The 26,647-nt window shown below is 60.9% G+C and overlaps 2 protein-coding genes across 7 annotated transcripts; one reads left to right on the top strand and one right to left on the bottom strand.

The window, feature by feature from the left end:
* Positions 1-777: 777 nt before the first annotated feature.
* LOC106864418 (antigen peptide transporter 2-like) lies at positions 778-13,618 on the bottom strand. Of its 6 annotated transcripts, none has more exons than XM_088157886.1 (12): positions 13,512-13,618; positions 12,115-12,653; positions 11,401-11,509; positions 11,199-11,329; positions 7,599-7,804; positions 6,118-6,315; positions 5,310-5,438; positions 5,037-5,225; positions 4,782-4,955; positions 3,247-3,403; positions 1,768-1,895; positions 778-1,305 (listed from the first exon to the last, which is right to left on the bottom strand). In XM_088157886.1, the coding sequence occupies exons 2-12, from the start codon at positions 12,614-12,616 to the stop codon at positions 1,090-1,092; spliced, it is 2,139 nt and encodes a 712-aa protein (XP_088014012.1). In that variant the 5' UTR covers positions 12,617-12,653; positions 13,512-13,618; the 3' UTR covers positions 778-1,089. The 6 variants fall into 6 exon arrangements, with proteins under 6 accessions (XP_088014012.1, XP_088014010.1, XP_088014011.1 ...); XM_088157884.1 differs by having other exon boundaries at positions 12,115-12,675; positions 13,512-13,613; XM_088157885.1 differs by lacking the exon at positions 13,512-13,618 and adding an exon at positions 13,307-13,470 and having other exon boundaries at positions 12,115-12,675.
* Positions 13,619-14,247: 629 nt separating this feature from the next.
* Positions 14,248-24,675, top strand: LOC148218227 (antigen peptide transporter 1-like). The gene is made up of 10 exons (XM_088157890.1): positions 14,248-14,482; positions 14,821-14,923; positions 15,010-15,355; positions 16,739-16,936; positions 18,293-18,421; positions 18,722-18,928; positions 22,103-22,276; positions 22,746-22,905; positions 22,992-23,128; positions 24,452-24,675. Exons 1-10 carry the CDS (start codon positions 14,386-14,388, stop codon positions 24,653-24,655), a joined length of 1,755 nt encoding a protein of 584 aa, XP_088014016.1. The 5' UTR covers positions 14,248-14,385; the 3' UTR covers positions 24,656-24,675.
* The last annotated feature ends 1,972 nt before the right edge of the window (positions 24,676-26,647 follow it).

Genomic DNA, 26,647 nt, shown 5'->3' with positions numbered 1-26,647 from the left:
GGGGAAATATGGGGCAGGATTCCAGATCGGGGCAGGATTCCAGAGGGAAATATGGGGCAGGATTCCAGAGGGAAATATGGGGCAGGATTCCAGAGGGAATATAGGGCAGGATTCCAGATCGGGGCAGGATTCCAGAGGGAAATATGGGGCAGGATTCCAGATCGGGGCAGGATTCCAGGGGGAAATACAGGGCAGGATTCCAGATCGGGGCAGGATTCCAGGGGGAATATAGGACGGGATTCCAGAGGGAATACGGGGCAGGATTCCAGGGGGGAATACAGGGCAGGATTCCAGATCGGGGCAGGATTCCAGATTGGGATCAGGTAGAATTCTGAACTGTATCTGGGCTGGATTCCAGAGCAGGATTGGGGGGGGATTCCAGAGCAGGATTGGGGGGGGGGGATTCCAGAGCAGGATTGGGGGGGGGGATTCCAGAGCAGGATTGGGGGGGGGATTCCAGAGCAGGATTGGGGGGGGGGGATTCCAGAGCAGGATTGGGGGGGGGATTCCAGAGCAGGATTGGGGGGGATTCCAGAGCAGGATTGGGTGACAGAGACAGGGTGACACCAACTCTCATCCCAGCAGGAATCAGCACCTGAGTGATCCATGGTGCCGGCTCCAACCCCTTCCCTGTCCCCTGCAGGAAATCACAAATTTCTGGCAGATTGCAGCAAATTGCTGCTCCCACCCATCACGCAGCAGCCCTCCCCCACTGCCTGACCTCCTGTTTCCCCCGTGTTTTAAACACGAGAATTACCAATATTCCAAACACTTAAATACAAATTCAATAATTTTAATTCTGCTATGAAAATACCAATAAATCCCACTGCCCAGCAGTGCCCCTCTGGGAACCAGTAATAGAAAAGGGGACGTAGGGAACTGGGATGGGGACACTGGGGAAGGACTGGGGACATTGGGGAAGGACTGGGGACACCGGGAGTGTGGTGAGGATATCACACCCACACCCACATCCATCCCTTGGGATTCATTTCCCACCCCGACGTGGGGACACAGGGACTCGGGATCCAGAGGACGCGGGGATAAGGGATTCACAGGACGCCGGCTGGGGACACTGGGGTTAATTCCCCTTCATTCCCTGCCAGATGCAGCCTCCTCCTCGCTGTCTCCACCCAGCAGCAGGCGGCTGTAAGCCCCGCAGCGTTGCCGTAGCTGGGCTGGAGTTCCAGTCTCCACCACGGCTCCGTGCTCCAGCACCACGAGGCGATCGGCGGCGTCCAGCACCCTCGGCCGGTGCGACACGACCAGCACGGTCTGGGCCAGCCCGGTGCGCACCCAGCGCTGTGCCTGGGGCCAGAGAAACTTCATCCCATCCCGTCCCAGCCGATCCCAACCAAGCAATCCCACCCCAACCCCATCATCCTGTTCTTACGGTCCCCCACCTCCCCATTCTCCATCCCATCCCATTCTCCATCCCATCCCATCCCAGCATTCCTATCCCCTCCATTCCCACCCCACCCTGCCACCTCTCTTTGTCTTCGTCCCTTCGTTCCCCTTTCCTGCCATCCTCCACCCCTGGTCTCCACCCCCTCCTCACCATTTCCCATCCTGTCCGATTTCTCCACCTTGTTGACCCACACCACCCCATCCCAACCCCTGCCTTCGTCACCCACCCCGTTATCCCTAATTCCCACCCCCCCATCCCATCCCATCCCATCCCATCCCATCCCAACCCTTCCACTCTCCCACCACCACACCCCCATTTTCACCCCCAGCCCGACCAACCCCTCCCCATGGCCGCCCGCTCACCGCCCCCTCGTCTCCATCATCCAGTGCCTCGTCGAGGATGAGGACGGCCGGACGCCGGAGCAGAGCCCGGGCCAGGGCAACGCGGCGCCGCTCGCCGGCTGCCAGGCGCCCCCCGAGCTCCCCCACCTCTGGGGGAACAATCCCAAAGCATCAGTGGGACCCACCCGTGGGCTTCTCCCCACACCCCTGTGCTCCCCCAAATCTGTGGGAGCAATCCCAAAGCATCAGTGGGATCCACCCGTGGGCTTCTCCCCACACCCCTGGGCTCCCCCAAATCTGTGGGAGCAATCCCATAGCATCAATGGGATCCAGCCCTGGGCTCCCCCCACACCCCTGGGCTCCCCCAAATCTGTGGGGGCAATCCCATGGCATCAGTGGGATCCACCCCTGTGCTCCCCCAAATCTGTGGGGGCAATCCCATGGCATCAATGGGATCCACCCGTGGGTTTCTCCCCACACCCCTGTGCTCCCCTAAATCTGTGGGAGCAATCCCATGGCATCAGGGGGATCCACCCCTGTGCTCCCCCAAATCTGTGGGGGCAATCCCAAAGCATCAATGGGATCCACCCGTGGGCTTCCCCCTCTTCTCCCCACACCCTGTGCTCCCCCAAATCTGTGGGAGCAATCCCATGGCATCACTGGAATCCAGCCCTGGGCTTCTCCCCACACCCTGTGCTCCCCCAAATCTGTGGGAGCAATCCCAAAGCATCACTGGGATCCAGCCCTGGACTTCTCCCCACACCCCTGTGCTCCCCCAGCTCCGTGGGAGCAATCCCAAAGCATCAGTGGGATCCAGCCCTGGGGTCCCCCCACACCCCTGGGCTCCCCCAAATCTGTGGGGGCAATCCCAAAGCATCAATGGGATCCAGTCCTGGGCTTCTCCCCACACCCTGTGCTCCCCCAGCTCCGTGGGGACAATCCCATGGCATCAGGGGGATCCAGCCCTGGGCTCCCCCCACACCCCTGTGCTCCCCCAAATCTGTGGGGGCAATCCCATGGCATCACTGGAATCCAGCCCTGGGCTTCTCCCCACACCCTGTGCTCCCCCAGCTCCGTGGGGACAATCCCATGCCACCAATGGGATCCACCCCCGTGCTCCCCCAAATCTGTGGGAGCAATCCCAAGGCATCAGTGGGATCCACCCGTGGGTTTCCCCCTCTTCTCCCCACACCCTGGGCTTCTCCAGCTCTGGGGGGGGGATCCCAGCCCGAGAGGTTCCCCCCACTTTCCCCTACCCCCCACACTCCCTCAGAGTTTGCTCCCTGCCGGAGCAATCCCATGGGATCAGTGGGATCTGACCTCGGGGATCTCCCCCCCCCCCCCCCCACACCCCACTATCTGCCACCCATCACTGCTCTCCCATCTCTGCCAGAGGATTTTGGGATCGGGGGGAAGCCCCATCCCCTCCTGCCCTCACCAGCCCCCCTGCAACCCCCGGATGAAGCCCCAGGGTTGCCTCGGTATTCCCCCAGCTCTCACCGGTGTCCCAGCCCTGCCCCAGCCCCTGGATGAAGTCCGTGGCTCCAGCAGCACTGGCAGCTTCCTGCAGCTCTGACTCTTTGCACTCCAGCCCCAGCAGGATGTTTTCACGGATTGTTCCAGAAAACAGGACGGGATCCTGCTCCACCAGCACCACCTGCCACGGCCCGGAGCTCCGTGATGCTGTTTTGGCTCCGGGTGTCCCCATCCCTGATCCATGACCCCATCTCTCCTTGGTGTGCCCGTAGTCTCCATCCCATAATCCCATTGTCCCCATCTGTGTTCCCAGTGTCGCCATCCCCATCCCATTTCCTGTTGTCCTCATCCTATTCCTGGTGTTTCCATCCCTGACTTCCCACTTTCCCCATCCCATTTCCCAGTGCTCCCATCCCATTCCTGGTGTTCCCATCCCATTTCCCAGTGCTCCCATCCCATTTCCTGTCATCCCCACCCTATTCCTGGTGTTTCCATCCCTGACTTCCCATTTTCCCCATTCCTGTCATCTCCATCCCATTTCCTGTCATCCCCATCTATTCCTGGTGTTTCCATCCCTGACTTCCCACTCTCCCCATCCCCATCCCATTTCCTGCCATCCCTACCCTATTCCTGACTTCCCACCTTCCCCATCCCATTTCCCAGCACTCCCATCCCATTTCCTGTCATCCCCATCCTATTCCTGGTGTCCCCATCCCTGACTTCCCATTTTCCCCATCCCATTTCCCAGTGCTCCCATCCCATTTCCTGTCATCCCCACCCTATTCCTGGTGTCCCCATTCCTGACTTCCCACTTTCCCCATCCCCATCCCATTTCCCAGTGCTCCCATCCCATTCCTGGTGTTCCCATCCCATTTCCCAGCACTCCCATCCCATTTCCTGCCATCCCCGTCCTATTCCTGGTGTCCCCATTCCTGACTTCCCACTTTCCCCATCCCTATCCCATTTCCCAGTGCTCCCATCCCATTTCCCAGCGTTCCCATCCCGTTTCCTGCCATCCCCACCCTATTCCTGGTGTTCCCATCCCTGACTTCCCATTTTCCCCATCCCTGTCATCCCCATCCCATTTTCTGCCATCCCCACCCTATTCCTGGTGTTCCCATCCCTGACTTCCCACTCTCCCCATCCCCATCCCATTTCCTGCCATCCCTACCCTATTCCTGACTTCCCACTCTCCCCATCCCATTTCCCAGCGCTCCCATCCCATTTTCTGCCATCCCCATCCTATTCCTGGTGTTCCCATCCCTGACTTCCCACTTTCCCCATCCCTGTCATCCCATTTCCCAGCGCTCCCATCCCATTTCCTGTTGTCCCCGTCCTATTCCTGGTGTCCCCATTCCTGACTTCCCACTTTCCCCATCCCCATCCCATTTCCCAGTGCTCCCATCCCATTCCTGGTGTTCCCATCCCATTTCCCAGCGCTCCCATCCCGTTTTCTGCCATCCCCACCCTATTCCTGGTGTCCCCACCCATGCCTCCCTGTTCCATTTCAGTGTCCCCACTGTCCCCATTCCATTCCCAGCGTTCCCAGCGTCTCCCACCTTCCGGTGCAGGTACTGGTGTTCATATTCCGGCAGTGGGATCCCATCCAGCAGCACCTTGCCATTCCCAGGATCCCACAGGCGCTCCAGCAGTGCCACGGCCGTGCTCTTCCCACTTCCATTGGGCCCTGCCAGTGCTGTCACCTCCCCGGAACGCACCTCAAAGGTGACATCCTGTGGGATGGCGACAGGTGATTCCCGAAATTCTCACCCCTGGGAAACCCCACGTGTGTCCCCCCAAAACCCCAGACCCACCTTCAGCACGGGGCGCTCTGGATTCCCTGGATATGCGAAGGAGACCTTCTGAAAAGTGACGTGGCCCTGAAGCTCGGGGGGCTCCCGTGTCCCCCCGACGTCCCTCGTGGGTTTCCGATCCAGGTATTCCCAAATCCTCTGTCCCGCAGCCGCTTTGGTCAGGAATTCATTGAAGCCGTAGAGCAGCACCTGGGGAGAAGGAAAGGAATGGCAAAGGGATGGACAGGAGCGTGGATTGATGGATGGACAGACACCTGGATTCCATGGGATCACCTGGACATGGCTGCCAACCGTGTCCTGGTACAGCAGGAAGGTGACCAGGACCCCAGGAGTGATGTGTCCATCACGGAGCTGCTGGTGGCTCCGGAAGAGCAGAAGGACCCGGATGGTCAGCTGGAGCATCTGTGGGTGGCAACAGGGACACTGGTGTCCCCATTCTGCTCCTGGTGTCCCCAACGTTTGTCCCAGCGTCCCCATTCTGCTTCTAATGTCACCATTCCCATTCCTGATCCCAATGTCCCTGTTCTGGTCTCCCCATTCCTGATCCCCATGTCCCCGTTCTGGTGTCCCCATTCCTGGTGTCCCCATTCTCCTCTCAGTGTCCCCATCTCAGCTGCTGGTTTCCCATTCCTGATCCCAATGTCCCCATTCCTGGTGTCCCCATTCCTGGTGTCCCCATTCCTGGTGTCCCCATTCTCCTCTCGGTGTCCCCATTCCCCAGTGTCCCCATTCCTGGTGTCCCCATTCTCCTCTCAGTGTCCCCATTCCTGGTGTCCCCATTCTCCTCTCAGTGCCCCCATCTCAGCTGCTGGTTTCCCATCCCTGATCCCAGTGTCCCCATTCCTGGTGTCCTCATTCCCGGTGTCCCCATTCCCGGTGTCCCCATTCCCGGTGTCCCCATTCTCCTCTCAGTGTCCCCATTCCCGGTGTCCCCATTCCCGGTGTCCCCATTCCCGGTGTCCCCATTCCTGGTGTCCCCATCCTCCTCTCCGTTCCCCCATCTCAGCTGCTGGTTTCCCATCCCTGATCCCAGCATCCCCATTCCCCAGTGTCCCCATTCCCATTCCCAGTTCCCCCTGACCCTGTGGACAAGGGTGAAGAATGCCAGCTCCAGCTCCATGCGCTCCTTCAGCCTCAGCTGCTTGGCCAGGTTGCAGCTGTGTTGCTTCTCCTCCTCCTCCTCTGCCGAAAAGATTCGGATTGTCTCGATGGCAGCGACAGATTCCTGCACCCCCGAGGCTGTCCGGGCAGATGCTTCCAGCATGGATTCCTGAAGTGCCTGTGGCAGCATCAGGGCGTCTCCAATTATTCCAGGTCACCTTCCTGGCCCATCATTCCCATCCCACCACACTCACTGCATCCCCTCTATTGCAGTTCCACCATCCCACGCCCCTCTCTGCCACCCGTTCTAGCAGTCCTAATCCCACCATCCCCATCCCCACTGTCTCCTCTTGTCCCCATCGTTCTCATTCCCAGCATCCCATTCCTCTGGTCCTGATCCCCACTCCCATCCCCCTGGGCCCAATCCACCCATCCCAACCCATCTCCCTGTCCCATCCCACCCACACCATTCCATTCCATCCTCATGCCAGCATTCCCATCATCCCATCCCCCTGCCCTCCAACCCCTCTCATCCCACCATTTCCATCTCCATCATCTTCCTCTCCCTTCTCCATCAACCCCATCCCATTCCCCTCTCATCCCACCATTTCCATCTCCATCAACTCCATCCCATTCCCCTTCATCCCCTCTCATCCCACCATTTCCATCTCTATCATCTTCCTTTCCCTTCTCCATCAACCCCATCCCATTCCCCTTCCCTCCAACCCCTCATCCCACCATTTCCATCTCCATCATCTTCCTTTCCCTTCTCCATCAACCCCATCCCATTCCCCTTCCCTTCTTCCCCTCCCATCCCACCATTTCCATCTCCATCATCTTCCTTTCCCTCCTCCATCAACCCCATCCCATTCCCACCATCCCATCCCCTCTCATCCCACCATTTCCATCTCTATCAACCCCATCCCATTCCCCTTCATCCCCTCCCATCCCACCATTTCCATCTCCATCATCTTCCTTTCCATTTTCCATCAACCACATCCCATTCCCTTTCCCTCCATCCCCTCTCATCCCACCATTTCCATCTCCATCATCTTCCTCTCCCTTCTCCATCAAACCCATCCCATTCCCATTCCCCTTCATCCCCTCTCATCCCACCATTTCCATCTCCATCAAACCCATCCCATTCCCCTCCATCCCCTCTCATCCCACCATTTCCATCTCCATCATCTTCCTCTCCCTTCTCCATCAAACCCATCCCATTCCCATTCCCCTTCATCCCCTCTCATCCCACCATTTCCATCTCCATCATCTTCCTCTCCCTTCTCCATCAACCCCATCCCATTCCCCTCTCATCCCACCATTTCCATCTCTATCATCTCCCTTTCCCTTCTCCACCAACCCCATCCCATTCCCTTGCCCTCCACCCCAACCCCCACCATTCCCACCCCCTTATCCCACCCCTGTGTCCCTCTCCCACTCTCTCCCTCCTGGATTCCTGACCTGTTTCCGGGCGGTCTGGATGCGGTGGGCAGCGATTCCAAGGGGCACCTCCAGCAGTGCCAGCAGTGCCAATCCCGGTGCCAGCCCCACCATGAACGACCCCACCACCAGGGCCATTCCCAGGCTTCGGAGCAGCTGGTTGGCTCCAGTCGGCACCGCCGAGCTCACCCGAGGCACTTCCATGGAAAACCGAGCCATGAGCTCAGCTGCAGGGTGGGAAAAGAGGTTGGGATCATGGTGGGAATGGGTATGGAGATGGTCAGGGTGGAATGGGGTGGGACAGTGGAGATGGGATGGGAATGGAGATGGTGGGATAGGAGATGGTCAGGGTGGAATGGGGTGGGACAGTGGAGATGGGATGGTGGGAACAGAGATGGCGGGAACGGAGATGGTCAGGGTGGAATGGGACAGTGGAGATGAGATGGGAATGGAGATCTTGGGATAGGATGGTGGGAATGGGTATGGAGATGGTCAGGGTGGAATGGGATGGGACAGTGGAGATGAGATGGGAATGTGGAGATCTTGGGATGGGATGGTGGGAATGGAGATGGTCAAGGTGGAATGGGATGGGACATTGGAGATGGGATGGTGGGAATGGAGATGGGAATTGGTATGGGTGGAATGGGACAGTGGAGATGAGATGGGAATGGAGATGGTGGGAATGGAGATCATGGGATGGGATGGTGGGAATGGAAATGATGGGAATGGGTATGGAGATGGTCAGGGTGGAATGGGGTGGGACAGTGGAGATGGGATGGGAATGGAGATGGTGGGATAGGATGGTGGGAATGGAGATGGTCAGGGTGGAATGGGGTGGGACATTGGAGATGGGATGGTGGGAATGCAGATGGTGGGAATTGGTGTGGGTGGAATGGGACAGTGGAGATGAGATGGGAATGGAGATGGTGGGAATGGAGATGGTCAGGGTGGAATGGGATGGGACATTGGAGATGGGATGGTGGGAATGCAGATGGTGGGAATTGGTGTGGGTGGAATGGGACAGTGGAGATGAGATGGGAATGGAGATGGTCAGGGTGGAATGGGATGGGACATTGGAGATGGGATGGTGGGAATGCAGATGGTGGGAATTGGTGTGGGTGGAATGGGACAGTGGAGATGAGATGGGAATGGAGATGGTCAGAGTGGAATGGGATGGGACAGTGGAGATGGGATGGTGGGAATGGAGATCTTGGGATGGGATGGTGGGAATGCAGATCGTGGGATAGGATGGTGGGAATGGGTATGGAGATGGTCAGGGTGGAAAGGGATGGGACAGTGGAGATGGGATGGTGGGAACAGAAATGGTGGGAACGGAGATGGTCAGGGTGGAATGGGATGGGACAGTGGAGATGAGATGGGAATGGAGATGGTGGGAATGGAGATCTTGGGATGGGATGGTGGGAATGGAGATGGTCAAGGTGGAATGGGATGGGACATTGGAGATGGGATGGTGGGAATGGAGATGGGAATTGGTATGGGTGGAATGGGACAGTGGAGATGAGATGGGAATGGAGATGGTGGGAATGGGTATGGAGATGGTCAGGGTAGAAAGGGATGGGACAGTGGAGATGAGATGGTGGGAATGGGACAGTGGAGATGAGATGGGAATGGGGATGGTGGGATAGGATGGTGGGAATGGAGATGGAGACGGGTGGAATGGGATGGGACGGTGGAGATGGGATGGTGGGGGTGGAGATGGTGGGGGTGAAGATCTTGGGATGGGATGGTGGGAATGCAGATCGTGGGATAGGATGGTGGGAATGGGTATGGAGATGGTCAGGGTGGAATGGGATGGGACAGTGGAGATGAGATGGTGGGAATGGAGATCTTGGGATGGGATGGTGGGAATGGGGATGGTGGGAATGGAGATGAGATGGGAATGGAGATGGTGGGATAGGATGGTGGGAATGGAGATGCAGATGGTCAGGGTGGAATGGGATGGGCCAGTGGAGATGAGATGGGAATGGAGATGGTGGGAAAGGAGATCATGGGATGGGATGGTGGGAATGGAAATGATGGGAATGGGTATGGAGATGGTCAGGGTGGAATGGGATGGGACAGTGGAGATGGGATGGGAATGGAGATGGTGGGAATGGAGATCTTGGGATGGGATGGTGGGAATGGAGATGGTCAGGCTGGAATGAGATGGGACAGTGGAGATGGGATGGTGGGAATGCAGATCGTGGGATAGGATGGTGGGAATGGGTATGGAGATGGTCAGGGTGGAAAGGGATGGGACAGTGGAGATGGGATGGTGGGAACGGAGATGGTCAGGGTGGAATGGGACAGTGGAGATGAGATGGGAATGGAGATCTTGGGATGGGATGGTGGGAATGGGATGGTGGGAATGGAGATGGTCAAGGTGGAATGGGATGGGACATTGGAGATGGGATGGTGGGAATGGAGATGGGAATTGGTATGGGTGGAATGGGACAGTGGAGATGAGATGGGAATGGAGATGGTGGGAATGGGTATGGAGATGGTCAGGGTAGAAAGGGATGGGACAGTGGAGATGAGATGGTGGGAATGGGACAGTGGAGATGAGATGGTAATGGGGATGGTGGGATAGGATGGTGGGAATGGAGATGGAGACGGGTGGAATGGGATGGGACGGTGGAGATGGGATGGTGGGGGTGGAGATGGTGGGGGTGGAGATCTTGGGATGGGATGGTGGGAATGCAGATCGTGGGATAGGATGGTGGGAATGGGTATGGAGATGGTCAGGGTGGAATGGGATGGGACAGTGGAGATGAGATGGTGGGAATGGAGATCTTGGGATGGGATGGTGGGAATGGGGATGGTGGGAATGGAGATGAGATGGGAATGGAGATGGTGGGATAGGATGGTGGGAATGGAGATGCAGATGGTCAGGGTGGAATGGGATGGGCCAGTGGAGATGAGATGGGAATGGAGATGGTGGGAATGGAAATGATGGGAATGGGTATGGAGATGGTCAGGGTAGGAAGGGATGGGACATTGAAGATGAGATGGTGGGGGTGGAAATGGTGGGAATGGGTATGGGTGGAATGGGATGGGACAGTGGAGATGAGATGGGAATGGAGATCTTGAGATGGGATGGTGGGAATGGAGATGGTCAGGGTGGAATGGGATGGGACAGTGGAGATGAGATGGGAATGGAGATGGTGGGAATGGAGATCTTGGGATGGGATGGTGGGAATGGGATGGTGGGAATGGAGATGGTCAGGGTGGAATGGGATGGGACAGTGGAGATGAGATGGGAATGGAGATGGTGGGAATGGAGATCATGGGATGGGATGGTGGGAATGGAAATGATGGGAATGGGTATGGAGATGGTCAGGGTGGAATGGGATGGGACAGTGGAGATGGGATGGTGGGATGGGATGATGAGGATGGTGGGATGGGATGATGAGGATGGTGGGATGAAGCTGGGGACATGCAATGGGATGGAGACACGGGAATGAGAATAATGGGGATAATGGGGATGGGAGAGTGGATAGAAGAGGAAAGCGGGATTGGGACAGGATGGAACACTGGGGGAGAATGAAGCCATGAGGATGGGATGGGATAATGGGATAACGGGATGGGACGGATCAGGTGGGCTGGGCCCTGCCCCATTACCTGCTGGCGTTCCCTGGAAGAAATCCAAGTCTTGGTGCACCAGGTGGGAGAAGAGCCGGAGGCGCAGGGTCTGTCTGAGACGTGCTTGCAGCAGCATGAAGAGGCAGCCACGGCACCCAGAAAACAGCACGCTGAGGGGACACGGGGACATCAGGGACGCTGGGCACGTGAGGACAGGCCCTGGCAACGCTGTGACACCCACCTGGTGGCTCCAGCAGCCGCCACCAGCCCCAGAGCTCCGGTGGTGAGTCCATCCCCGCTGCCGATGGCATCCAGCGCCTTCCCAACGGCGTAGGGTCCCGATGTCTGCCCTGAGTGCCACCGAGACCGTGTCACCACGGCTGTCGCCACTCACACACGGGGGACCCCGATTCGTGAGGGGCAGGACCCTATCCGGGCAGCGGGGGTCTAAGTTTGGGTAGGCAGGAGACAATTTAGAGGGGTCAGGACCCAATTTTGGGGGAGTTTAGTGACAAATTGAGGGGTTTGACAGGCAATTTAGGGGGTCAGTACCAATTTTTGGGGGGTTCAGCACACAATTGTAGGGGTCAGCACCTAAACATGTGAAATAGGGACCCAATGTCTTGGGGGTCGGGATCCATTTTTGGGCATCAGACGCTAAATTTGAGGGTCAGCACGAAATTTGGGGGGGGGGGGGGGTCAGCATCCGATTCTGGCAGGGTCAGAACCCAGTTTGGAGGCTCAGCGCCCAATTTTGGTCAACACCCAACCAAAGGGGCCAACTCCCCATTTAGGGTGGTCACCACTCCATTTTAGGGTGGTCACCGCCTATTTAGGAGCTCAGGGCTCCATTTTTAAGGGCCAGCATCCCATTTTGGCGGGGCGTCCAAATTTGGGGGTTCCCAATTCGGGGCTGCAGAACCCAAATTTGGGGTTGTCACCGCATGTCACCCACCAATGGCCGCCAGCACGAGGCAGAAGACGGCACCTCCAAGGACGTTCCGCTCCTTCCAGGTGAGTGCCAGAGCGCGCCGGACGGCGCCGGGAGCCTTGGGGACATCGCCGGAGGTCCCGGTGACATCATCGGGGACCGGGGGCGCTGCCCAGGCAAGCTGGGCTAGTGCGGCAGCTGCGTGGGCGAGCCCGAGCCAGACGGGCGAGGCGATGGCCAAGAGCCACGGGCCAGCCTCGGGAGGACCCAGGAGGTACCGGAAGGTTCCGAAGGCTGCGGGGGTGGCGGCGACAGTGACGGTGGCCGCGGTGGCTCCCGGGGGACGGCGAGAGGCGAGCAGCCAGGCGGCCACGGCCAGGACGGGCAAGCGCAGGGCGGCTTCGAGCCACACGCCGGCCACGCCCAGCGGAGCCAGCACCGGTACCAGTGGCACCAGTAACACCAGTGCCAGGGCATCGGCCACCAGTAAAAGGGCGGGCAGGAGACCGGCGGATGGCAGCGCCATGGCGGGACCAGTACAGACCAGTACAGACCAGTGCTCCCTGTGTGGGAATGATCAGCAGCCTGTGAAATCACCAGTTAACACCAGTTAGGACTGGGGTGCTCCCCAGTCCACACCAGTGCACCCAGTCCAGCTTGGGACACTCCCCAGTCCACACCAGTGCTCCCAGTCCACCCTGGGGTTTTCCCCAGTCCAGACAGGACGCTCCTCAGTCCACACCAGTGCTCCCAGTCCAGCCCTCTCAGCTCCCCAGTCCGCACCAGTGCTCCCAGTCCACCCTGGGGTTTTCCCCAGTCCAGACAGGACGCTCCTCAGTCCACACCAGTGCTCCCTAGTCCAGCTTGGGGCACTCCCCAGTCCGCACCAGTGCTCCCAGTCCAGCCTGGGACATTCACCAGTGCTCCCAGTCCAGCTTGGGACACTCCCCAGTCCACACCAGTGCTCCCAGTCCAGCCTGGGACACTCCCCAGTCCACACCAGTGCTCCCAGTCCAGCCCTCTCAGCTCCCCAGTCCGCACCAGTGCTCCCAGTCCACCCTGGGGTTTTCCCCAGTCCAGACAGGACGCTCCTCAGTCCACACCAGTGCTCCCAGTCCAGCTTGGGACACTCCCCAGTCCACACCAGTGCACCCAGTCCAGCTTGGGACACTCCCCAGTCCACACCAGTGCTCCCAGTCCAGCTTGGGACACTCACCAGTCCACACCAGTGCTCCCAGTCCAGCCTGGGACACTCCCCAGTCCACACCAGTGCACCCAGTCCAGCTTGGGACACTCACCAGTCCACACCAGTGCTCCCAGTCCAGCCTGGGACACTCACCAGTCCACACCAGTGCTCCCAGTCCAGCCTGGGACACTCCCCAGTCCACACCAGTGCTCCCAGTCCAGCCTGGGACACTCACCAGTCCACACCAGTGCTCCCAGTTCGGCCCCCCAGTAGCTCCCAGAAAATTCCGTTAAGGTTTCTCTTTCGAGTCCCGCCTGTCCCTCTTTACCCCGCCCAAACCACGCCCCCTTTGGCAATAACCACGCCCCCTTCCACCCTAACCACGCCCCCGCCAGCCCTAACCCCGCCCAGGCCCCGCCTAGACCCCGCCCCCTCCTGGCATCGCCTCCTGCCGCTCTCAACCTGCCCGGGCTCCTTCTACCCGGCAACCGATGACGTCACAGCCGCACTGACCAATCACAGCGCTTATTCCGCAGTGTGGGCGTGCCCGGCCCGGGATTCCAGGGGATTCCCGCCGGCCCCGGCCCCGCCCCCCGCGCTCCCGTTTCGGCTTTCCGGGAAATCGCGGCGGCCTCCGGGAAGGCGCCGGGCGGGATCGGGGCCGCATCGGCCACAGCGGGCACCTGAAAGGTCCAGACACGCTGGGAGCAGAACCGGGACCCGCACGGAGCCTCTGGGACCCTCCGGAACCAACGGCTCAAAGGACCGGGAGCAGGAGAGAGACCGAGCAGGACCCAACCAGGACCCAACCAGGACCCAACCAGGACCCAACCAGGACCCAACCAGGACCCAACCAGGACCAGACCAGAACCGAGCAGGACCGAGCAGGACTAAACCAGGACCAAACCAGGACCCAGCAGGACCCAACCAGGACCCAGCAGGACCAAACCAGGACCAGACCAGGACCCAGCAGGACCCAACCAGGACCCAGCAGAACCAAACCAGGACCGAGCAGGACCCAACCAGGACCGAGCAGGACCCAACCAGGACCCAGCAGAACCCAACCAGGACCCAGCAGGACCAGAGCAGAGCCCACCCCCTGTCCCCTGATGTTTTCTCCCCAGATACGCCGGCTCCTGGCCCTGCTGGCCCCCGAGCGCGGGCGCTGGACGCTGGTGGGGGGGCTGATGTCGGCCTCCGCCCTCGGTACGAGGGGACCCCGACCTGGGGAGGGCAGGACCCCTTGGAGGGGATTGGGGATCCTATTTTGGGGGGGGGGGGGTTTGGACACAACTGGGGGGGAAGGACCCGATGGGGGGGGGGGGGGGGTTGCGAGGCCAATTTGAGGGGTCGGAACCCGATTTGGGGGAGGCGGGGACGAGATTTGGGGGAGGTCAGAAGCCAATTCGCGGATCAGGGCCCGATTTGGGGAATCAGGATCCAATTTTGGGACTCAGCACACGGTTTCGGGAGCGGTCAGGATTCAACTTTCGGGGCTCAGCCCGCAGCTCAGGGGTCACCACCGCGATGCTGTGTCCCCACAGGCGAGGTGGCCGCCCCGTACTTCACTGGCCGTGTCACCGACCGGGTGACACAGGAGGATGCCACAGCGGCCGTGTGGCCCCTTGTGCTGGTGGGGCTCGGCAGGTGGGTGACACCAGAGCCACGGGGGACACCCCGAGGTGCCGGTGACCCCCGAGCCCCCCCCCCCGCTGACCCCGCTGTCCCCGCAGTGCCATCAGCGAGCTGGCGTGTGACAGCATGGCAGCGGTGGCGCTGACGCGGGCGCGGGAGCGGCTCCAGCGCGGTGCGGTGGCCGCGGTGCTGCGGGGGGACATGCCCGGACCCGGGGGCAGCCTTGGGGACACGCCAGGAGCGGTGGCCGAGCGGGTGACAGGCGACGCTGAGGCGGCGCACTCGGAGCTGGCCACCGTGCTGGTGCCGTGGCTGTGGGAGGTGACACGGGCTGTGTCACTGCTGGCCGTCGTGACCTGGCTGTCCCCTGTGCTGGGCTTGGTCACGCTCCTGGCGCTGCCCCTCTTCCTGCTGCTGCCACGCAAAGTCGGAGGCATCCAAAAGGTACTGAGGGGCCTTTGTCACCTCTGTGTCACCTGCCTGGGCCCCTTGTCGCGTTTCTGCACCTGGAGTTCGCTCCAGGTCCTTCCTGTCCCTTTCCTGTGCCTGTTGTCACTTCCCCATGCTCACTGCCACCTCCTCTTGTCCCCTCACACGCCATGGTGACCCCGAGGTGACTTCCCTGTCCCCTCATGGTGGCCCTGTGCTGATCCCAGTGTCACCCCCTGTCCCCCCATGGTGGCCCTGTGCTGATTCCAGTGTCACCCCCTGTCCCCAGTGTCACCCCACGGTGACCCTGTGCTGATCCCAGTGTCACCCCCTGTCCCCAGTGTCACCCCACGGTGACCCTGTGCTGATCCCAGTGTCACCCCCCTGTCCCCCCACAGTGACCCTGTGCTGATCCCAGTGTCACCCCCTGTCCCCCACAGTGACCCTGTGCTGATCCCAGTGTCACCCCCATGTCCCCTGGTGACCCTGTGCTGATCCCAGTGTCACCCCTGTCCCCCATAGTGACCCTGTGCTGATCCCAGTGTCACCCCCTGTCCCCCCACAGTGACCCCATGGTGACCCTGTGCTGATCCCAGTGTCACCCCCTGTCCCCACTGTGACCCTGTGCTGATCCCAGTGTCACCCCCTGTCCCCACGGTGACCCTGTGCTGATCCCAGTGTCACCCCCCCTGTCCCCAGTGTCCCCCCATGGTGACCCTGTGCTGATCCCAGTGTCACCCCCTGTCCCTGGTGACCCTGTGCTGATCCCAGTGTCACCCCTGTCCCCCATAGTGACCCTGTGCTGATCCCAGTGTCACCCCCTGTCCCCTGGTTACCCCATGGTGACCCTGTGCTGATCCCAGTGTCACCCCCTGTCCCCTCATGGTGACCCTGTGCTGATCCCAGTGTCACCCCCTGTCCCCCATGGTGACCCCATGGTGATCCCAGTGTCACCCCCTGTCCCCCACAGTGACCCTGTGCTGATCCCAGTGTCACCCCCCTGTCCCCCCTCTGTGACCCTGTGCTGATCCCAGTGTCACCCCCTGTCCCCCCACAGTGACCCTGTGCTGATCCCAGTGTCACCCCCCTGTCCCCACGGTGACCCTGTGCTGATCCCAGTGTCACCCCCTGTCCCCCATAGTGACCCTGTGCTGATTCCAGTGTCACCCCCTGTCCCCTGGTGACCCCATGGTGATCCCAGTGTCACCCCCCTGTCCCCCACAGTGACCCTGTGCTGATCCCAGTGTCACCCCCCTGTCCCTGGTGACCCTATGCTGATCCCAGTGTCACCCCCTGTCCCCCCACAGTGACCCTGTGCTGATCCCAGTGTCACCCCCTGTCCCCCCACAGTGACCCTGTGCTGATCCCAGTGTCACCCCCTGTCCCCCGTGTCCCCAGAACGTGGCACAGCAGGTTCGGGTGGCCGAGGCCAACACCGTCGCGGTGGCCCAGGAGATCCTGGGGGCCATCAGGACCGTCCGGGCCTTTGGGCACGAGGCCAGGGCCACCAGGAGGGTGCAGCAGTGCCTCAGCCGGCAGCAGCAGCTGGAGAAGAAGGAGGCCCTGGCCTATGCGGCTGGGTGGTGGGCCGGTGGGGTACGGGGACACCGGGGACACGGGGACGTGAGCAGCGGTGGCACGGCAATGGCACAGGGGTGGCACAGGGGTGGGAGATGTGGGGGTGCTGGAATTGGGGAGGTGGGGGATGTGGGGGTGGTGGAATGGGGGAGGTGGGGATGTGATGGTGTTGGAATTGGGGAGGTGGGGATACTGGAATGGGGGATGTGGGGATACTGGAATGGGGGATGTGGGGATACTGGAATGGGGGAGGTGGGGATGTGGGGGTGCTGGAATGGGGGAGGTGGGGATACTGGAATGGGGGATGTGGGGATACTGGAATAGGGGAGGTGGGGATGTGATGGTGCTGGAATTGGGGATGTGGTGGTGTTGGAATGGGGCACGTGGGGATGTGGGGGTGTTGGAATGGGGGAGGTGGGGATACTGGAATGGGGGAGGTGGGAATGTGATGGTGGTGGAATTGGGGAGGTGGGGATGTGATGGTGGTGGAATGGGGGAGGTGGAAATGTGGGGGTGTTGGACTGGGGGACGTGGGAATGTGGGGGTGTTGGAACTGGGGATGTGATACTGGAATAGGGGAGGTGGGGATGTGGGGGTGTTGGAATGGGGCACGTGGGAATGTGATGGTGGTGGAATGGGGGAGGTGGAAATGTGGGGGTGTTGCCATAGGGGATGTGGGAATGTGGGGGTGTTGGAATTGGGGAGGTGGGGATACTGGAATGGGGGATGTGGGGATGTTGGAATTGGGGAGGTGGGAGTGTGGGGGTGTTGCCATAGGGGATGTGGGAATGTGGGGGTGTTGGAATGGGGCACGTGGGAATGTGGGGGTGTTGGAATTGGGGAAGTGGGAATATGATGATACTGGAATAGGGGAGGTGGGGATGTGATGATACTGGAATAGGGGAGGTGGGGATGTGGGGGTGCTGGAATGGGGCACGTGGGAATGTGGGATACTGGAATAGGGGAGCTGGGAATGTGATGGTGTTGGAATGGTGGAGGTGGGAATATGGTGATACTGGAATGGGGGAGGTGGGGAATGTGATGGTGTTGGAATAGGGGGACTGGGAGATGTGGTGGTGTGGGAATGGGGGACGTGGTGATACTGGAATGGGGGACGTGGGGAATGTGAGGGTGTTGGAATGGGGGATGTGGGAGTATGATGGTGTTGGAATGGGGGACGTGGTGATACTGGAATAGGGGACGTGGGGATGTGATGATGTTGGAACAGGGGACATGGGAATGTGGCAGCAGGAGGTCACATCGGATATGGCGGCAGGGGGATACAGGGATGGGAGGTGTGACAGGGGCTGGGGAACAGGGACACCGGGGACACGGGGACACGGAGCTGGGCTAACACTGTCCCTGTGTCCCCAGTTCCCTACCCTGGCTCTGAAGCTGGCAGTGCTCTTCCTGGGTGGATACTTGGTGGCCGAAGGGAGTGTCACCCCTGGGGAGCTGGTGGCCGTCCTCATGTGCCAGCTGCACTTCACCAGGGCTGTGGAGGTGACGAGAGTGTCCCCTAGATGTCCTCAGTGTCCCCAGCCCCATTCCCTGTGTCCCATGTCCCCCCACCGTGTCCCCACATCCTCCCAGTGATGTCCCCATGCTCTCTTGGCCGTGTTCCCATCCCTGTTTCCTCTGTCCCCTCCATGTCGCCAGGCCCCATCCCCACCTGGTCCCTGTCTCCATGTCCCCCCCCATGTCCCACTGTCTCAATGTCCCTCGTGTCCCCCAGGTCCCCCCATGTCCCCAGGCCATGCCATAGCTCCCCCATGTCACCTCGTGTCTCCACCATGTCCCCAGGCTGTGCTCTGGTACCTCCCGTTCCTGGCCAAGGCCATTGGCTCCTCTGAGACACTCCTGGAACTGCTGGAGCAGGCCAGGACGGTGGCACCAGCAGGGCCAGTGTCCCCTGTCACCCCCCGGGGCCAGGACACCACCTGGACTCCAGGCCTGTGCCTCAAGGATGTGTGGATGTCGTACCCTGGGCGGTCCGAGCCGGTCCTCAAGGTGATGGGTGACACAGGGGACACGGGGACACGGGGGGTGTTGAATATGGGGGGACAAGGGGAAACATGGGGGGGATATGGGGATATTGTGAATATGGGGGAATATGGGATATGGGGGGACAATGGGGTATTGGGGACATGGGGGACATGGGGAAATATGGGGGGATATGGGGATATTGTGAATATGGGGGGACGTGGGATATAGGGGGACGAGGGGATATTGGGGACATGGGGGGACATAGGGGGGACAAGGGACTTGGGGGGATGTGGAGCTGTTGTGGATATGGGGGAATATGGGATATGGGGGGACAATGGGGTATTGGGGACATGGGGGGACATGGGGGGGACATGGGGAGGACGTGGGACTTGGGGGGGATGTGGGGATATTGTGAATATGGGGGAACATGGGACACAGGGGACAATGGGGATATTGGGGACATGGAGGGGACATGGGGAGAATGTGGGACTTGGGGGGCATATGGGGTATTGTGAAAAAGGGGGGACGTGGGATATAGGGGGACAAGAGGATATTGGGGACATGGGACTTAGGGGGCGTATGGGGTATTGAATATGGGGGAATATGGGATATAGGGGGACGAGGGGATATTGGGGACATGGGGAAATATGGGGGGCTATGAGGGTGTTGTGAATATGGGGAACATGGCATATAGGGGGACAATGGGGTATTGGGGACATGGGGGGACATGGGGGGGACGTGGGACTTGGGGGGATGTGGGGATATTGTGAATATGGGGAACATGGGACACAGGGGACAAGGGAATATTGGGGACATGGGACTTGGGGGGATGTGGGGTATTGGGAATATGGGGGAATATGGGACACAGGGGACAAGGGGATATTGGGGACATGGAGGGGACATGGGGAAACATGAGACTTGGGGGAATATGGGATGGGGCACAAGGGGACATTGGGAACATGGAGGGGACATTGGGAGCATGGGGGGACATGGGGGGGACGTGGGACTTGGGGGGGATGTGGGGATATTGTGAATATGGGGGGACATGGGATATGGGGGGACAATGGGGTATTGGGGACATGAGGGGACATGGGGGGGACGTGGGACTTGGGGGGGATATGGGGTATTGAATATGGGGGAACATGGGACACAGGGGGACGAGGGGATATTGGGGACATGGGGGGACATGGGGAAACATGGGGGGATATGGGGATATTGTGAATATGGGGGAATATGGGATATGGGGGGACAATGGGGTATTGGGGACATGGAGGGGACATGGGGAGAATGTGGGACTTGGGGGGATATGGGGATACTGTGAATATGGGGAACATGGGACACGGGGGACAAGGGGATATTGGGGACATGGGGGAACATGGGGAGGACATGGGGGGATATGGGGATATTGTGAATGTGGGGGAATATGGGACACAGGGGACAAGGGGATATTGGGAGCATGGAGGGGACATGGGGGGGACGTGGGACTTGGGGGGGATATGGGGTATTGAATATGGGGGGACATGGGACACAGAGGGACAAAGGGGTATTGGGGACATGGGGGGGACATGGGGAAACATGAGACTTGGGGGAATATGGGATGGGGCACAAGGGGACATTGGGAGCATGGAGGGGACATGGGGAGGACGTGGGACTTGGGGGGATGTGGGGATATTGTGAATATGGGGGAACATGGGATATAGGGGGACGAGGGGATATTGGGGACATGGGGGGACATGGGGAAATATGGGGGGATATGGGGATATTGTGAATATGGGGGAATATGGGATATGGGGGGACGAGGGGATATTGGGGACATGGGGGGATATGGGGATACTGTGAATATGGGGGAATATGGGATATGGGGGGACAATGGGGTATTGGGGACATGGGGAGGATGTGGGACTTGGGGGGCATATGGGGTATTGTGAATATGGGGGAACATGGGACACAGGGGACAAGGGGATATTGGGGACATGGGGGGGACATGGGGGGGACGTGGGACTTGGGGGGGATGTGGGGTATTGTGAATATGGGGGAACGTGGGACACAGAGGGACAATGGGGTATTGGGGACATGGGGGGACATGGGGAAATATGGGGGGATATGGAGATATTGCGAATATGGGGGGATGTGGGATATAGGGGGACGAGGGGATATTGGGGACATGGGGAAATATGGGGGGCTATGAGGGTATTGTGAATATGGGGGAATATGGGATATGGAGGGACAATGGGGTATTGGGGACATGGGGAGGATGTGGGACTTGGGGGGATGTGGGGATATTGTGAATATGGGGAACATGGGACACGGGGACAAGGGGATATTGGGGACATGGAGGGGACATGGGGAGAATGTGGGACTTGGGGGGCATATGGGGTATTGTGAATATGGGGGGACGTGGGATATAGGGGGACAAGAGGATATTGGGGACATGGGACTTAGGGGGATATGGGGTATTGTGAATATGGGGGAATATGGGATATAGGGGGACAAGGGGGTACTGGGGACATGGGGGGACATTCGGAGGACATAGGGAAATATGGAGGGATATGGGGATATTGTGAATATGGGGGGACATGGGATATGGGGGGACAATGGGGTATTGGGGACATGGGGGGACATGGGGAGGACGTGGGACTTGGGGGGATGTGGGGATATTGTGAATATGGGGAACATGGGACACAGGGGACAAGGGGATATTGGGGACATGGAGGGGACATGGGGAAACATGAGACTTGGGGGAATATGGGATGGGGCACAAGGGGACATTGGGAGCATGGAGGGGACATTGGGAGCATGGAGGGGACATGGGGGGGACGTGGGACTTGGGGGGATGTGGGGTATTGAATATGGGGGAACATGGGACACAGAGGGACAAAGGGGTATTGGGGACATGGGGGGACATGGGGAAACATGGGGGGATATGGGGATATTGTGAATATGGGGGGACGTGGGATATAGGGGGACGAGGGGATATTGGGGACATGGGGGGACATGGGGGGCTATGAGGGTATTGTGAATATGGGGGAATATGGGATATGGGGGGACAATGGGGTATTGGGGACACGGGGAGGACACGGGGCTCCTGGGGACACGGGGGGGACACGGAGAGGACACGGGGCTCTTGGGGACACGGGGCTCTTGGGGACACGTGTGGCGCGGGGGACGTGCCGGTGCCATCCCCGTCGCTGCCACCAGGGGGTGTCGCTGTCGCTGCGCCCCGGGGAGGTCCTGGCCGTGCTGGCGCCCCCTGGCGGCGGGAAGAGCTCGCTGGTGGCGGCCGCGCTGGGACTGCGCCCCCTGGCGGGCGGGGCGGTGCTGCTGGACGGGGTTCCCCTGACGCCTCGCTCGGACGCTGCTCTGCGACAGCAGGTGACACGCGCGGGCCACCCCCGGGCTGCCACGGCCACCCCTGGGTCGCCATCCGTCCCCTGATGTTGTCCCCCTGTCGCCAAACCTGTCCGATGTGTTCCCGTGGCCACGCTGTTGTCACCGCTGCTACCCCCAGGTCGCTTCTGGGCCCCGAATGGGTCCCTAGTGCCACCCCCAAGGTCACCAGTGGGTGCCTCAGTGCCATCCCCTGGGTGCCCAGTTCCGTCCCTGTGTCACAGGTGCTGCCCCCCAGGTCACCCACTGTGCCTGCAGCCACGGCCACCGTGTCACCCCATGTCCCCAACGCTTCCCCACTGCCACCCCCAGGTCGCTCTCGTGTTCCCAGCAGTTCTTAGAGCCGTCCCTGCTAAATCCCTGCGTGGTGCCACGTCCCCCCATGTCCCCCCGTGTCCCCTCATGTCCCCCCATGTCCCCCCATGTCCCCTCATGTCCCCCAATGTCCCCACAGGTGGCCGGTGTCCCGCAGTGCCCAGCCCTCCTGTCTCGCTCCCTCAGTGCCAACATCACGCTGGGCTGGGGACACAAGGAGGGGACACAGGTGGTGGCAGCGGCTCGGCGGGTGGGGGTGCACACCTGGGCCGAGCAGCTGCCACACGGCTACAGCACAGGTACAGCCAATGTCCCCCCGCAGTGTCCCCAGTGTGTCCCCGTGGTGTTCCCCACGGTGTCCCCACGGTGTCCCCTCTGTCCCCAGAGGTGGGCCCGCGGGGGATGCAGCTCTCGGGGGGACAGGCACAGGGGGTGGCGCTGGCCCGGGCCCTGCTCAGGACCCCCCGAGTTCTGGTGCTGGATGAACCCACACGGGCCCTCGACCCCGTGATCCGACACCAGGTAGGTCACAGTCCTGTCCCTGTGTCCCATGTCCCCATCCGCTGGGTCCCCTGGGTCACCGTGTCCCCTGTGTCCTCACTCCCCGTGTCCCCTGGGTCCCCTTGTCCCCTGTGTCCCCACTCCCCGTGTCCCCTGGGTCCCTGTGTCCCCACTCCCCGTGTCCCCTGGGTCCCCTTGTCCCCTGTGTCCCCACTCCCCGTGTCCCCTGGGTCCCTGTGTCCCCACTCCCCGTGTCCCCTGGGTCACCGTGTCCCCTGTGTCCCCACTCCCCGTGTCCCCTGGGTCCCCTTGTCCCCTGTGTCCCCACTCCCCGTGTCCCCTGGGTCCCCGTGTCCCCTGTGTCCCCACTCCCCGTGTCCCCACTCCCTGTGTCCCCACTCCCTGTGTCCCCTGTGTCCCCACTCCCCGTGTCCCCTGGGTCACGGTGTCCCCTGGGTCCCCACTCCCTGTGTCCCCTGGGCCACCAAACCCCCTGTGTCCCCTGGGTGCCAGTGTCCCCACCTCCCCTGGGTCCCCACATCCTCATGTCGCCCCACATGACCCCAACCCCAGAGTCCCCGTGGTCCCGATGTCCTCTGGGGTCACATGTCCCACCCTGGGGTCCCCCCGTGTCCCCCCGTGTCCCCCCATGTCCCCCCGTGTCCCCCCATGTCCCTGTGTCCCCTGACCCCGCCCTGTCCCCCCATGTCCCCCCGTGTCCCCCTGTGCCCTGACCCCCCATGTCCCCACGTGTCCCCATGTCCCCGTACCCCCCCGTACCCCCCCGTGTCCCCCCGTGTCCCCCCGTGTCCCCCTGTGCCCTGTCCGTCCCTCCATGACCCCCCGTGTCCCCCCGTGTCCCCGTGTCCCCTGACCCCTCCGTGTCCCCCCGTGTCCCCCCGTGTCCCCCCGTGTCCCCGTGTCCCCGTGTGCCCTGACACCCCCGTGTCCCCCCGTGTCCCCCCGTGTCCCCGTGTCCCCGTGTGCCCTGACCCCTCCGTGTCCCCCCGTCCCCCCGTGTCCCCGTGTCCCCCCATGTCCCCCCGTGTCCCCGTGTCCCCTGACCCCTCCGTGTCCCCGTGTCCCCCCATGTCCCCCCGTGTCCCCCCGTGTCCCCCCGTGTCCCCCTGTGCCCTGACCCCCCATGACCTCCCGTGTCCCCCCGTGTCCCCGTGTCCCCTGACCCCTCCGTGTCCCCCCGTGTCCCCCCGTGTCCCCCCGTGTCCCCGTGTCCCCTGACCCCTCCGTGTCCCCCCATGTCCCCCCGTGTCCCCTGACCCGGCCCTGACCCCCCATGTCCCCCCGTGTCCCCCCGTGTCCCCTGACCCCTCCGTGTCCCCGCAGGTGGAGCAGGAGCTGCTGTGTCCCGGGGCAGGGGAGGGTCCCGCGGTGCTGTTGGTCACCGGGCGAGTGGCGCTGGCCCAAAAGGCGCCCAGGGTGGCCCTGCTGGAGGGGGGGCGGCTGCGGGAGCTGGGGAGCCCTGAGGAGCTCAGGACCCTCCCGTGGGGGACAGCGGGGGACCCCGGCAATGGGGAGGGGGACGACTAGGGCAGGGAGGGGACACTGGGGACGGGGAGGGGCGTTGGGGACACCGTGGAGGGGGGGGGGTGGCTTGGGGGTGACGAGGGCTGCGACAGCGACCGAGTGTGAAACCAATAAATCGATAAATCTAATCGATAAATCTGCGCGTTTCGACGTCGTTCAATCAATAAATCCGGCAAATAAACGCGTCGGGATCGGGGGGTTGAGGCCAGGACCCCCCCCACCCACCCCACCCATCCCCCACCCACCCCTCCCCCCCCCCCCCCCCTCGGAGGGGCCCCCGCTGCCCCTCCCCCCCTCCATGAGCTCATCGTGTTGATGGAGAAAATTCCTGGGTGGGGGCGGGGGGCACGGGGGGGGAGGAAAAGGGGGGGGGGACATCGTGGGGACATCGTGGGGACACGGGGTACCCCCCCCCCCCACCCCACCCCACCCTCATCCCTCCCTCCCCCCCCCCCCCGGTTTTTTTGGGGGGGTCCCAGGAGCCCCCCCCGTTGTTGTTGTTGCTGCCGAGGCAGTGAGTCACGGCCACGCCCGGACTGGGAGCACTGGGAGTACTGGGAGGGGTTGTGCTGGGGCCATACTGGTGTTACTGGGAGCCCTGGGTCGGTCTGTGCCGCATTACTGGTGTTACTGGGAGGATTGGGGCAGGCTATACTGGTGTAACTGGGAGCCCTGGGTGGGTCTGTGTCGCATTACTGGTGTTACTGGGAGCATTGGGGCAGGCTATACTGGTGTTACTGGGAGCCCTGGGTCGGTCTGTGTCGCATTACTGGTGTTACTGGGAGCATTGGGGCAGGCTATACTGGTGTAACTGGGAGGACTGGGGTGCATTGTGCCACGTTACTGGTGTTACTGGGAGCATTGGGGCAGGCTATACTGGTGTTACTGGGAGGACTGGGGTGCATTGTGCGACGTTACTGGTGTCACTGGGAGCACTGGGGCAGGCTATACTGGTGTTACTGGGAGGACTGGGGTGGACTCTGCCACGTTACTGGTGTCACTGGGAGCATCAGGATGTGTTACTGGGAGTCACTGGGGGTTACTGGTGTCACTGGAATGGGCCATACTGGTGTTACTGGGAGCACTGGGGTGCATTGTGCCACGTTACTGGTGTCACTGGGAGCACTGGGGCAGGCTATACTGGTGTAACTGGGAGGACGGGGATGGGCTTTCCCATGTTACTGGTGTCACTGGGAGCACTGGGGCAGGCTATACTGGTGTTACTGGGAGGACTGGGGTGCATTGTGCCACATTACTGGTGTCACTGGGAGCATTGGGGCAGGCTATACTGGTGTAACTGGGAGCACTGGGGTGCATTGTGCCACGTTACTGGTGTCACTGGGAGCATCAGGATGTGTTACTGGGAGTCACTGGGGGTTACTGGTGTCACTGGGAGCATTGGGGCAGGCTATACTGGTGTAACTGGGAGACCTGGGTGGGTCTGTGCCACATTACTGGTGTCACTGGGAGCACTGGGGCAGGCTATACTGGTGTAACTGGGAGGACTGGGATGGGCTTTCCCATGTTACTGGTGTTACTGGGAGCATTGGGGCAGGCTATACTGGTGTAACTGGGAGCACTGGGGTGCATTGTGCCACGTTACTGGTGTCACTGGGAACATCAGGATGTGTTACTGGGAGTCACTGGGGTTACTGGTGTCACTGGGAGCATTGGGGCAGGCTATACTGGTGTTACTGGGAGCACTGGGGTGGACTGTGCCACGTTACTGGTGTCACTGGGAGGATCAGGATGTGTTACTGGGAGTCACTGGGGGTTACTGGTGTCACTGGGAGCATTGGGGCAGGCTATACTGGTGTTACTGGGAGCACTGGGATGGGCTTTCCCATGTTACCGGTGTCACTGGGATGGGTGACACTGGTGTTACTGGGAGCACTGGGGGCTGGAGAGTGGGTGGCCCTGGGTTTACTGGTGTTACTGGGAGCACTGGGATGAGCTGGGCAGTCTATACTGGTGTTACTGGGAGCATTGGGGTGA

Source organism: Sturnus vulgaris, unplaced genomic scaffold (genome assembly GCF_052056855.1).
Source record: "Sturnus vulgaris isolate bStuVul1 unplaced genomic scaffold, bStuVul1.hap1 Scaffold_192, whole genome shotgun sequence".
Lineage (NCBI taxonomy): Eukaryota > Metazoa > Chordata > Aves > Passeriformes > Sturnidae > Sturnus > Sturnus vulgaris.
The sequence above is the reverse complement of the archived record's forward strand: the minus strand, read 5'-3'. Positions and strand labels throughout refer to the sequence as shown.

Coding starts and splice junctions, on each gene's coding strand:
- LOC106864418 (XM_088157886.1), bottom strand. CDS start 12,616: ATGGCGCTGCCATCCGCCGGTCTCCTGCCCGCCCTTTTACTGGTGGCC. Junction 11,510..12,114: donor CCTCGTGCTGGCGGCCATTG/GTGGGTGACATG, acceptor GGTGGCACTCAG/GGCAGACATCGGGACCCTAC. Junction 3,404..4,781: donor ACCAGTACCTGCACCGGAAG/GTGGGAGACGCT, acceptor GGGCCGTGGCAG/GTGGTGCTGGTGGAGCAGGA.
- LOC148218227 (XM_088157890.1), top strand. CDS start 14,386: ATGTTTTCTCCCCAGATACGCCGGCTCCTGGCCCTGCTGGCCCCCGAG. Junction 14,924..15,009: donor GTGCTGGTGGGGCTCGGCAG/GTGGGTGACACC, acceptor CTGTCCCCGCAG/TGCCATCAGCGAGCTGGCGT. Junction 16,937..18,292: donor CTGGGTGGTGGGCCGGTGGG/GTACGGGGACAC, acceptor CTGTGTCCCCAG/TTCCCTACCCTGGCTCTGAA.